This window comes from Marmota marmota, unplaced genomic scaffold, assembly GCF_001458135.2.
Source record: "Marmota marmota marmota unplaced genomic scaffold, marMar, whole genome shotgun sequence".
Taxonomy (NCBI): Eukaryota; Metazoa; Chordata; class Mammalia; order Rodentia; family Sciuridae; genus Marmota; species Marmota marmota.
The window spans coordinates 713,957-727,865 of NW_026000020.1; the positions used below are offsets into that span (position 1 = coordinate 713,957).

The window sequence follows — 13,909 nt, forward strand, 5'->3', positions numbered from 1 at the left end:
ATCAGCATCCATCTTTATTCACACATGTTTAGACTACAGACTTGGTCCAGACAATTACTATTACTGATAAAATTAACCCATGACCCTGGCAAACTAAGTAGAAAAAGGTTAGTCTCAATGGTTATCTTTGTTCTGTGCCCAGCTCAGATCTTAATGTTCAGCACCATGGAAAGGCACCTGCTTCCATTCCCATTCCTTGGGAAAGAAAAAGAAGGTGCAGCTTGTGAGATACCTAGAATTTGGAGTATTTTAATAAAGAGTTAAGGAATCCAGTGGTTTATCCATAAATAGCAAATACGTGGGTACATTTAGATAAATACAATAAGCTACATAATTGAATTCAGAGTCACAAAGCTGTGGCTCGATCGTAGGCGGGTTCTGGTTCTCCATCTTCACAGCTCTAATCGCAACTTGTGATGACAGATCTATTGGATATTTGTTTATTCTGTGTCCTCTAAACTGTCAGCTCCAGGAAGGCAGGTAGTATTTCTGGGGTTTTCGCCCCATACATATTCCAGCATCCAACAAAGTGCTTTCAAGGAAGTGAGAAGGCAATAAATGCCTGTGGTCTGAATGAATTATTGACATCACTCATTGGAGACCAGACTTCAAGAGCAGCTCTCAGGCAGAATCAGGGTAACAGCTCCCCAGTTCCAGCCCCTGGGCTACCATTCGCTCTGCACATTCCTTACAGCTGCCATCTTCAGGCTGGGCATGCATGCCTGGAGGATGAATGGGCCAGCTTCCAACTGTGAAGAAAGCGAGTTACAGGGGGAAGAAGGCAAGCTAGAATGAACCCACCACCATGGCTGCCCAGGGGCTACTCAATGACCCCTCTCTAAAGGAACCAGTTTAATATAATACGATAATTCCCAAACAGTACTCAAATTTTGCTTGCTACTTTGCCTGCAAATAGAGCACCAAGCTAAAATTTTTAATCAAACTTGAAGTTCTGGCAACATAAAAATTATACATTTTTTTGAAAATTAGATGGCACATTCCTTGAAGACCACCCAAGGCCCCTGCAAACCTTTTCTTCATGTTTGGTGATCATCTTGAGGAATCCTCTGACCCTTCAAATCAAACAGTAACATTGCCAGGAAACACTGCAGAGAATTAACCAATTCATCAGAAAGCAAAAGCAACTGCTCATTACAACTAACAATGTCTGATGAGATTAGTTAACCTCCCTTGCCTTTCTCCCTTCTCGCCAGTATCTCTGGGCCCATCCTAGTTAAACAAATAAAACAGAGTAATCCATTAATATGTCTCAGATCCTACCTGATAAATCCAAATCATCTTCTCCTAGGCTGGTAGTGGTGCTGAAAGAGACTTCCGAAAATCAAAAGAAGCCTCCACCAATATGCTAGACACACCTGACCTCCCTCCACTGCTCCAGCTCCTCCAGCAAAGTCCCACAGCCTCCTGATCACATGGTACTCTGGGAGCCTCCACACAAGAACCAGCAATGGGCACCATGTGCATGACCAAAATGCAGACGAAGCCAAGGAGTGAGCAGCAAACTTTCTTAGAAAGCATCCACTTACAGAAGATTCCTTCTTCACCATTTCCATCCCCACTTCAAAGTACTAAAGATCCTGAAAAAGAAATGCAGAGTCCTTGTTTGATGACCCCAAACAATGAAAGAAGAAACTCTAGGAATGGGGAACCAGTGGCAAACTCACAAAGCCCTAAATCGCACCACTGCCACTTTCCTCATGAGAAGTTCCTGCCAGCAGGTTTATGAAGCAGCTCAGTGGGAGAGCACTTGCAGATCATGTGTAATGCCCTGGGTTTGATCCCCAGAACTGGGGATCTCTGTTAGGTAGACAATAGAATAAAAGGATACAGACACATGCATTTCTCTGATCTAGTCACTTAACTAAATGGAAAAAAAAAGTGCATTGCATTACAAATAAAAACTAATATAATTTTTATCCCAGGTACCCCCCACACACACCCTGCAACCACCACCATGCTAGTGGAATGTCTGGTACATAGCATTCAAATGACACTAGAGACAAATAATGCATCAATAGCCCTTTTCTTGAGTAGCCTCTAAAGTCTCACTGGGAACTCGTTTCTCTGCACCCTTCTTCCTGTGAACACTGTTGAGGAGCCCCCCACACACACTATTCTCCACACTTGTCCTGGACTTGCATCTGCCCGTGGAGAGTCCCTTTTTAAATTCTCTCTCACACTTCTATTGGCCTGAGTTCCTGTGGCTAATCCGAATTCATCTAAGTGCATATGAATTCACGTGGGCATTATGCACACATACCATTAAGCAGGAATGCAAACATCCTAATATCTTCATGTTTGCAGATAACTATTGTATCTGTGAACAGTGTAAACACTTGTGTGGAGCAGAAGAGAGAAACAGCTCTTCTCGAAGGCTCTTTCAGGTCTCCCACGGGAGTGAACATTTGCCAGCCATTAAGGGCCAAAAGTGTAGCTTAGAGAAGCAGCAAGCTGCGGTAGAGTCAAATTGTACTCATACTTTATATACTTTTTCATTCAAGCTTCACTCTGTGGGCAAAGGGTAGCCTATGTTACAGTGTGTTAGCAGGTATAAATCACCACTGCCAACACCTTGGGCTTGATACCCTATTCTTCTCAGGTTAATTAAAATTCCAATAGGATACACAGAAAGCATTTCTTATTCATCAAATCTGAACATCTCCCAAGCAAGGCAAATCTGATAAAAACTGACCTGCACCTCTTCAAGTGGTGCTGTAAAAAGCATTTGCCCCTAACCAAATGCTTGCTGATATTTTATTTCAAAAAAAATGTACCTCTAAAAAGATTGTGCTAACTGTAAAGATGGAGATTTAATACAGGTTGAACTGAAATACCTGCTAGAAACCACATAGCTGAGACCCAATTTGGTCATGCTCCAGCAGGCAGGAGGCTGCTCTCAAGAGCCAGAAAGAAGAAACACCTGGATAGAACTCTGCTCAGCTCCATCACACCGAGCGGTCTGATTCCGGGCAGTTGTAGACAAGCTCCTGGGTCCTGCAGATTAAGGAGGCGGGCTCGTTTTCAGGAGAGCCTGCCAACCAACTGGATCAGCCACTGAGAAGGATTATTCTTCCCTGCTGGCTTTCTTAAAGCAGATAATAGTTTAAGATTTTTTTTTTTCACCTTAATGACACTTGTAAAGACCAGGAACACTGACTCTGATAACAAAGATAAAAACCTGGAGCAATTTAAAAGGTGAAATAGACTCAAACAACCTTTCAGCTTAGGTGTCCATTAAAGATCCATAATCCAGTCTCCATAAAACAGGCCGACTCTGGGGCAAAGTCTGAGATCGGACTCCACACGCCCACACGCACACCACCTATCCACATCCACATGCACACACCTGCACACACATACCCTTAATTTAAGATGCTATGTACCTGCCTACCACAGGCCCCGTGAGGGGTGCCTCATAGATGATGAGACACTTGAAATTTTCATCTTAGTAATATGCACGAAAAAGACAGTCAACTATGTGACTGCACACATGTGATCTCATTTATCCAGTAAAACAGATAAGAGCCCTAATTCACTGATAAGAAGACTAACGGAAGCTAGCCCGTTTGCCCAGGGGGTACACAGTGAGGAAGTGAGGAAGCCAGGATTAAATCCACCTGTCCTGAGTCTCCCAACCCCTGGGTCACACTCAGCCACCCATGGAGTCCCCTGCTCTCTCTCTGCTTCCTCCCCAACCTCCACAACCCCCAGGAGAGGAAGGTCATCCATGTGCCAAGGTCCCAGCTAAGCTGTAGCAGGCTCAGGCACCGACCAGGAATCACAGCCAGCCCCCAAGGTGTGAGGGGAAGCATGTCAAGGTGACCAGGTCATGCTCTGCTGACCGACTTGGAGAAGGGAAAGAAACCCTCTTTCTTCTAAGTGTTGTCATGGGGATGTGACAGCAGAAGCCACTGCCACTCCTGAGACCAGGGGGTGGAGCTGGGGATAAGGCCAACAGAGGAAGAGAAGGATAGACAAGCAGGGAATGAAGCCACTAGCCTGGCCACGCAGATTCCCAGTGTGCTGTTCATATCACTGCACAGAGGGGTGCCTGTCACAGGGCTGCTTGCACCCCAGTCATAACCGATACAGTCGTTACTCTGTGGGGTTCGGGGGTTTACAAGATGGCAGCCACAGGCTGGAAGAGCATCTGTGGCTTTTAGGTGAGGTGAGCTGAACAAGTCAGTGCTGCTTATATTTGGCACTATGGCCACCAATTAGCTATCTGTCACAAGGGAAGAAGACTCCTCTAACCAAAAGGGCCCTAGGCCCAAAGTCCATCTTTCAAGTATTAACCTTACCAACTGTATCCTTCACCCAAAGGAACTTAGGCAGCCTCATTTTCCTCACCTGGGTAACTAGCTACCCGAATTGTCATAAAGAAGAGATGAGATATGCTTAAATCACCTGACCAATCCTTAGCCTGGAGTAGCCTCCAGGAACCCAGTATACAATAAGTGTTCAATGAAAGATAATTTAGACTGTTCACCAACTGGCTACCAGCTGAACACAGCATTGGTGTAAGTCTCAAAGGTGCTCAAGCCTTCTGAAAAGACTGCACTGTGGCTCAGCTGTCATGTTCACCAGGTACCTGCTACCCTGTGGGATGTCTGACTCTTTTCAGGATCCATACTTGTCCATCCTGCCATGGGCTGGCCTTTTTCCCCTGGAATCCTTATTACATCCAAGACTAAACCACAACAGTGTCACAACCATACTGTCAAGAATAGAAGGGCAGAGAGACGGAGTCGAGGGACACTATCCTGAATGAGCCATTTCCTAGCTCTCAGAACTACCTACGTATCACTTTCTCTGGGCCTCCAAGTAGTCATTACACCAACCACTTAAGGATTGTGGTGAACTCTCCATAAGGCCATATATGTCAAAGTGCCCAGCACACAGCAGCCCTCAGTAGCTGTTAAGTAAAATATCTCAGGCATAAGCTTCCCAACTGTCCATGATCAAAGAGCAGGTTAATTTGCTTGGAGACGCCATAGATACCCCACTACTCTGGCCTCCAGCTATCTGACAAGCTGGACTAACTAAAGTGTCACGGCCTCTACAAGATGGCCCAAGGCACTCACCTCCAAGGAAGGCTGCAGTCCCCTCCTAGCCAAGCAGGGAGGTCTGTCCTTATCAGGAATCTGTCCTCTTTATTCACAACCATGTTTATGCAAGTTGTACTCACAATGTTAAAAATATATTTTAATTAAATATTATGTAACCAAGGAAGCTGAGTGCAAAAACTATGTTGCTCCCTCGAAGACCAAGAGGACTGCTTCAAACAGACTCAACAAAGGCAAAGTGCTTTAAAATGGTCAGATTGGGTATGAACAAGAGCATGAAGCATTGCAGGGGAGGGGCTGTTTAAACTCTAGAAGGGTGTGCCACTTAGTTCTTTGAAAGTCTCTTGAGTTCTCACTCCACTAGAAAGAAACAAATAGAAAATCATAAATGATGGCTGTGGCTTAAGCCAGAAAGACAATTTGGAACTCAAAAGAAAAGTCTTCAGCCCTGCATCCAAAAAAAGAATAAAAGAATCATATATGTGCATTTCTATAATAAAATTCTTAATGCATATAATTTTTATGATTCTCTGTTAATTTTACATTTCCCATTACTAGGTCCCAGTCACATTGCCTGAGAGATATAGAGATTTTTCAGATGGGTCCAATTTAAACATATCCTACTGTACTTCAGGATATAAATAGGACTGGGGGTGTGGCTCATAGGCCTGTGGATTTGATCCACAAAGTAAACACACACACACACACACACAAACACACAAACACAACACAAAGTAATTAGGTTCTAAAGCTTACTTTTATGTCATCAAAGGCACTGCCCACACTTTCTATAGTCCTTTAATTTGTGAAAATGTCCTCCCTCTTAAACCTCACAAAGTTCTGGGCTAACACCAGCCGTGGTGCCATCAAGTGTCTCCTGAGAGCCAAGAGCAAATAGCTTCCCTCCCTTATCCCCTTATAATCTCCAAGAGAGCCCAAGAGTAGTACCTGGCACAACGTAGGTACTCAATGAGTTCTACACGGGCCTAAATAAAAGGCAAGGAATATTTTAAAATAAACAAAATAAAAACCATTCAGAAAAACACTGAAACTGTTTTATATTTAAGTCCTTTTTAAACATCTCATATTAAAAAGTAATCTTTGATTTACTCAATGTAGAACCACAAAACCCTTTCGGCAGCCTCTCCTTTGGTTTTTTGTAGCGTTGGGTATAGAACACGGGCCCTCAAACAAGGTAGGTGAGTGCTCTATCACTAGCTATATCCCCAGCCCCAACAATACCCTTTTAGCAAGGCCTACTGCCCTGAAACAATTTACTCAGTGTTAGTGTAGGGTATGAAATCAGTTCTCTTGAAAAATGTAAAAACAGTCAACAAACAAGATAGGCTGGGAAATTTAGCACGCATATGAAACTGCTATAGTTGACCATTAAAAAAGGACTTTTAGGGCTCAGGATGTGGCTCAAGTGGTAGCGTGCTCGCCTGGCAAGTGTGAGGCACCAATGGGTTGGATCTTCAGCACCAAATAAAAATAAAATAAAGATATTGTGTCCACCTAAAACTAAAAAATAGGACTTTTAAATATCACCTTAAGAAGCCACACACCACTGCCCAATGGTGCACACCTGTAATCTCAGTGATTCAGGAGGCTGACGCAGGAAGATCACAAGTTCTAAACCAGCTTCATCAACTTAACAAGACCCAAAGCAACTTAGTGAGACCCTGTATCAATGTAAAAAATAAAAAGGGCTGTGAATGTGGCTCAGTGGTTAAGCACTCCTGGGTTAAATTCTCTGTACCAAAAAATAAAGAGACCAACAATCCCAGGTTTGGGCTCTAGGAATTTGTAAGTGTGATGGGTACTTCTAGGGGCAGCATCATTAATTGATTCCAATAAAAGGTCTCATCTCAAATGGTTCCCGTGAAAGCTGAGCTGACACGGTCTGCTAACCAGGGTAGGGGACTCCAAGTATGCTGGTGTGCATAAAAACCCCGATGAAAAGATGCAAATGAAGAATCTGGACAAAAGTGAAACCAAATATAAATGAATACATTTTTGTCTGATTCCATTCCAATATATAACTCAATAAATAAGCTAAGTAGATATTTGTCTATCTACATATTTTTAAAGTTTATATATCCCCGTTGGCCCAAAATAAGGTTTGAGGAGTTTCTAGATGTGAAAATAGGGGACTGTCCTATTGATGGTTACCTATGGTGAGTCATATTTGGTATTTGCTGAATGATGAAAATGAGTGCCCACCTATTAAGCAACCTGCAGCAACATACAGCATTCAGCTTTGCTTGGAGACAGCAGTACCATTCCAATAGATAGTAAAGTACCAACAGTCTATCTGGAAGTAATGTTTAACAGAAGTCTTCACCTGCCAAATTCATGGGTGGCTTAATGCGTAACACTCTTATCTCAGTCCCTTTTGCCTTCCCTATCCATTCTCTATTCCCTGAGAGGATGCACCCAGACCTAATGCTGTTACCCCAGACTGGTAACAGTAGTTTAATATGCAGAACTTCTGATTAACCAGAAGGATTCCCAATGACTGTTAAAAAGCAGTGGGGGGCTGGGGTTGTAACTCAGTGGTAGAGCACTTGCCTCCAATGCGTGAGGCACTGGGTTTGATCCTCAACACCACATAAAAATAAATAAATAAAAATAAAGATATTGTGTCCATCTACAGCTAAAAAAATATATATTTTTTTAAAAAAGCAGTGGATATGGGCTGGGGATATAGCTCAGTTGGTAGACTACTTGCCTCACATGCACAAGGCCCTGGGTTCAATCCCCAGCACTGCCAAAAAAAAAAAAAAAAGGCAGTGAGTCTGTTGGAGATTGTGCCTCAGTGATGGAGCCCTTGTCTAGGATTTTCAAGGCCGTGGGTTCAATCCCAGTGCTACCAAAAAAAAAAAAAGGTGGAGGGGCACAGGTGGAAAAATCAGCAGATGAAAAGCTTTATAGTATTATAATCTTATAATCCCTGCTTCCACGATATTTTCTTCTCTGTAAACAACCAAATATGACTTTGGATTTAATTCAGGCTTTTCCCAGAACCTGAACTTAATCCCTTTGAGGTGGACCCGTGAAGAAACAGCAGAAGGCTACACTTAGTTGACACAGTACCCATAAAGAAAATGCTTTCTAGAAGTTCCCTAAAACAAGACAAGTCACAGTCTGTGCGCCCCTACAAAATCAAAATCTAGTCAACTAAACATCAATTCCCTGTTATTAAGCATCATTACTCAAAGTTACAACCTTCCAGCCCTCTGACAAATTCTAAAGAATGCCATAACCGGCAAAGAGTTCCAGGAGCCACCCCAAGGCTGTGCCTTTTGAGTTTCAGAGGTTACCTCTGAACCTCCTGGTCAAACACGATTCCCCCAACATAAACTAGGAGGGCATCATAAATACACCATTGCCAAAATGTCCCAGGGTCTTACTAGAGACATAGTTCCAAAAAAATCACATAATTATTCAAATAGGAGGAGGTAACCTGCTTATTTTGCAAATAAAAATCTTTAATTATAATACCTTAAATTAAAAACAGCAAGGATAGGAAAGAAAAGTTTGCAAATCTAACTGGAGCATGTAGCTGGACTTAATCACAATTAAAACCAAAGGACAAAAATACCCCTTAGCAATGACCTCAAGTAGGAACATTCCTTGACTGTCCTTGATTGTTCATTCTTCCATATCCTTAGGGAAAAAAAAGCAATTCAGCAATGTATGGCATTTACCTCAATCTCAACATCCAAGGGTTTAAGTTCTTGTTAGCAATGTTGAAGTGCTGAGTAATTCAGATGCTAGCATTTTCCCAGCAATTCAAGATTGTAGGCACTGGAAGAATTATGCACCACCACCAACTCCTTAAATGGTCAAAAGTAGAGGAATACGGTTGTGTTTTCTAAAACAAATGACAATTCCAACATATCTACATAATATTTTTTAACATTAAAATGTGTTTTCTTCATTTAGAGATATTAAAACACGCAGGTACTTTGTGTGTCACTCAAACCAGCATGGGTGGGCTGCCACCCCCCACACACACACTATATATATATATATATATATATATATATTTATCATATATAGAGAGGTGGCAGAGGGTATGTAACAACATGGAAGAAGAACCTTTTGAAACCAAATCACTGAAGCTCTCCAGGGAAAATCTTTCTTTCCAAGTAAAACGGAAGCAGTGGAGACTACAATCTATGCGCACACAAAATGAAACCAATAATAAAAATTGAAAATAACGGCCCACATGGGAATGTAACCCTACTTAAGAGCCCATGGCTTGGTGACAGAGGCTGCCAAGTCAAGTCCAAAAAAAAAAAAAAAAAAAACCTCTGGGCCAAAACCCTCCTGGGGGCTCCAGTTTAACTCCTTCCCTCCTGCTAAAGGAAAAGTTTGTAGTCCGCATTCTTCAGACACCACATCCCTCTTTTAGCTCCCTAGCCAGCCTCACAGGCAGGAGGCCACTGACTTCCTGAAGCAATCAGACTAGGGGAAAAATAAGCACGAACTTTCCTCCAGGAGGTCTGAGGGAGGAGAGAGCCTGAGGGTCCAGGAGAAGATCACGGCTTCTGGGGAGACGGGACCACAATGCAGTTAAAGGCAGGGCCTGAATGGGGAGGCAGTCAGGATGAGCAAGCAGCAAGCCCAAAGGCACATCCACCGGAACGGAGGATGGGGTGCTGACTCACATATGAACAGGTGGGTGCAGGGGGACCCACAGTAGGTGTCAAGAAGTTTAGGGGAACAGGGTGCTCAGGAATGTACCCAAGAATTAGCAAGTGAGAACTAAGAGAACATGCCCAGAGTGGCTGGAGGGAGGCAAAGTTAGAGAAAGAAGAGCAAAACAGAAGAGTGGGCCAACGCAGGGTCACGTCTGGTCTCCTCTGCCTCTCATCACTACCCTTACGCCCACGTGCCCACCAACACTCGCGCTCCCACACACCAAGCGCCAAGCCGTGGGGCAGATACCCACCTTTGCCACTGGAGCGCCCCTGTTAGTAGCCAGGTCGCACAGGCTGGCGGTGGCGTTGCCCGCCGCCGCGGAGAGGAAGACAGGNGCAAGAGGCGCTGAGCCCGCTAGACTTCCTTTGGACTCGGCGCACGCCGGCGACTGGCCCTGCCCCTGAGGGCACCTCGGGGGTTCCCGGGAACAACTCCTAAGCAGGCACGGCCCTGTCCCTTCCGTAGGGCTGAGTAGTCTTTGGGTTCTCCGCAAGGCTCAGAGGGGGACGTTTCCTCCCAACGCTGCTGCGAAGGAAAGTTTGGGCGGCGTTATCCCGACTGCTTTCTTCGCCAGCGCTGGCGAACGGCTTGAGGACACAGCCGACGCCCAGGCAGGCATCCTCCCCGACGACTGCAGGGAGCGCTCGGGGTCCTGTTCCCTTTCCAGGCGGCAAACAGAAGTGACAGCTGCGGGTGTGGGTGGGGATGCCCCGTGAGGCAGGAGGGGAAGGCGATCGGGTTTGGCGAGAACGCCCCGGGACTGTGCCGACCCTTCTCAGCAGCAGCCTGTCCTCTCCCGGTGGCCGGGGAGAGGCTAACGCCTCTTACCCCCGCACCAGCGCCCTCTTGCCGGGCAACCGGCTCCGCGCCTCGGCGGCGCAGCTCCAAGGGCTCTAGCGCCCGCTGCGGTGCGATCTGGTGAACCGAGTCCAATATTTCCTCCCAAGGCGCAGAGGAGGGGGAATTCGCGCTTTCCTTCCCGACGCCCCGGTTTCTGGGAGCGTCAGAGCAACGGAAGTACGTACGGGAGGATCGGGAGCAGCAGGGAAGTTTGGCTGTGGGCTGGGGTCGGTGGCGAAGATTCCCTGCCGTGCGCTGCCCCCTCGTGGCCACTTTGTGTTCCCAACGCTCCCGGGTACCCATCTCTGACCCGACACCAACCAAGCCAGTTTTTGCCTGTGCTACATCAGAAGTGGGCACGCCCACGAATTGGCAGTGGGCTGTCCTGTGGTTTGAGTTCAGTGTGACTTTTCTGATTTTTCATGGAGAAAGTAATATTTTCTGGTGCTTAAATGCCAAGAATGTGCCTATGCATTATTTTATTGAATCCTCTAAACAGTCCTGTGAGGTAATTATTTTAACTTCATTTTACAAATGAGGCAAGGTGAGATGTACTGTTAAGACTTTGGGGGCTGGGGTGGTAGCTCAGTTGGTAGATAGAGTACCTGCCTTGCACATGTGAGGCACCGGGTTCTTTCCTCAGCATAAAAATAAATAAATAAAATAAAGGTATTGTGTCATCCACAACTTAAAAAAAAAAAAAGAAAAAAGCCTGCAGAAGCATTTCGGAAAAAAAGACTCCTTAGGGCTAGATTTTATCTTTATATGAAGACCATATGCCATAAGAATAGAAGCTGTCTTGAAGGTATTTCTTTTGCACTGTAATATCTTCAGTGTCTGGGGCAGTGTCTTGCACATGGTAGGTGCTCAATAAATATTTGTGGGGTGACTGAAAGAATATCTCTGTCTCATCACCTAGTTGTGACTTGAATATATATCTTAGCACCTCCATTCCTGATATCCTGTATTCTATCAGTTTGTGATACCCTGAAAATTTGGCTCCTGATGGCAGCAGATGGCTTTCCCAACCTAGAAGTCTCTCAGTAGTGTGGATTTCCACATACATTATTCACATCAGCGCTGGCAGCAGCATGAGATGGAAGTTATCCTTGAGCTGCCTGGATCCCATGAGGAAAGGAAATGCTCTGCTGGGTGCACAGAAGCACCCACCTGAGCCACTCTTGGGCCCTTGCTTGGGAACAGTCAAGAGGAATTTGTAAGAGGACCCAGAATGCTTGATCCAAGAGCTGGTGACAAGGACACAGGACAAGGGAGAACATGACAGGGAACCCTTCAGGCACAGGGAGAGGTTGCAGAGATCAGAGGTTGCTCCCAATGACACACCCTGGCTGTTAAAATAAGAGACATCTTACAGGACCCCGAGCTAAGAACTGAGCCAGATGAGTGTAGATTGAGTTCCTGTTCTTCCTCTCTTAAAATGATGACTCATTCTTTCAGACTATGGCACCAGCTATCTCCACTTCTAACCCACATGCCAGAAAACATGGACCAAGCTCCAGGAACATCCAACTGACAGGCTTATCAGATGCTGTCATGGGCTAGAAGTTTTAAAATCCTATCACCTAACTTGGACCAGTGGTCACTTTCTGGATCTGTGAGCATTGGCCATAGGAGGAGAATCATGTAAAACCTGGCAGCACCTTCAACAGTAAAACAGAAAAGAAGTCAGAGTTGGCAGAAAAACAAGTGGCATGGTAGAGAGACAGAACAGATGCCTATGCCAGCAGCCCAGGATAGATCTCTGCCTTCAATGTCCCTTGTTATTATGCACAACCAAGACCAAGCAACAGCTGCTGAGCTCCACTTTGCCCAGACTGGTATGCTTCCACTTTAGCCCCTGCCATAGCACAGAGGCTGCAAAACCAAACATACACAGAGACCAGGCAGGGCATGTGAATTAATGAAACAGCTAGGCGAAGGCATCAGGGCATGAGCTCTCTGCTCCTTCTAAAAGGAAGATTGCTACTCAACACCAGCCAATCACTCCCTGTCCTGTGACCAAGTATTGCCACATCTTCCTACCTTCCAAGAGAGTTGGGGGTTCTGCTTTTTATGTGAGATCTCCTGATGTTCAACCATTGGCAACCAATTCAGTTCTCTAAAACACACCCTAATAGCCAAATAAAATAAATGTGCAGGCAAATTGGGCCAAAAACCATCAGTTTGCAACTTCTGGCTGAAGTAACCAAGCATACTATACTACAGTGTAAGAGAACTTAAGGGTGTGAACTAAATAGTTGAAGTATTACAAATACAGTTTTATGTTTCTCAGTTAAATTTGCACATGTTCAATAAGCCAATTATATAAGTAAATGATGGAAGACCTGGCTTAACAGCCATTTATATGAAAAGATCTGGGGAATTCAGTCAACCACAAGCATAATATGAGCCAATATGAGTCATCAATGTAGTATGACTGCCTAGAAAAGTAATGAAATCCTAAGATGCTCTAATGGAAGTTAAGGGGTTGGGATATGGAAAGAAATAATCCCATTGTACCTTGGGCTTGTCAGACTTCATTTGCAAGACTGCGTCTAATTCCAGGTACCAAAAATTAATGACAGAATGGTAGGGGATCTGGAGACCTCATCCATGAAGTTAGGATAGAGAAACAGAGAGCGTCCATCCAGAGAAAAGAAAGCTCAGAGGGAACAGGATGGGTTAGCTAGATGTCAGGTTTGGGGCTGCCCTAAACCTGAACTCCTTAGGTTTGGAAAATTCTTCACTTGGTGATAATCAGATTATTTTTCCAGTGGTGGTGTGGGGATGTGATTCAGGTTTAGCCAGTCAAAATGTATGCCCCCCCACCATCCACTGAGGAGTTGAGGGAGGAGAGCAGACACAGTCCATGGAGTTCCCACCACCACAGGGCAAGCAGGCAGCCTGCAGCAGTGGTACCCACAACCCCGCAGAACAGCCAGTAGCATCTTGAGGGGACAGACTGTCCTCAGCAGGCCAGGTCCAAGTGTGACTGCATTGATGAGCCTGGGTTGTGGCCTCTACTGCTTTGCTGGTCTTCATTTTGGCCCTAAAGATTTCCCTACTTTATGTAATTAGTTTCTTCTTCATTAAATCAGCCAGAGTTTGTTTCTATTGTTTGAAACTGGAAACTCTAATTGATACACATTATTTTTTTTATCATTCAGAGACAATATGAGTATTAATGGTAGCACCTGAATATTAATGGTAGTCCCTTGGCCTTTATGCTTGAAAGGCATCCAAATAAGCTGCGTAGAGAGAGCACCATTCAT

The 13,909-nt window shown here is 44.8% G+C and overlaps 1 protein-coding gene across 1 annotated transcript in view; it reads right to left on the reverse strand.

Annotated features, from left to right (window-relative positions):
- The window catches only part of Sh3rf3 (SH3 domain containing ring finger 3), a 338,666-nt gene extending 327,726 nt beyond the window's left edge, over positions 1-10,940 (reverse strand). Inside the window, exons 1-2 of the mRNA XM_048810400.1 lie at positions 10,634-10,940; positions 10,048-10,292 (exon numbers count right to left, since the gene is read on the reverse strand). Coding sequence (XP_048666357.1) covers positions 10,048-10,292; positions 10,634-10,940 — 552 coding nt within the window. The remainder of the gene's footprint in view (positions 1-10,047; positions 10,293-10,633) is intronic.
- Positions 10,941-13,909: the final 2,969 nt, after the last annotated feature.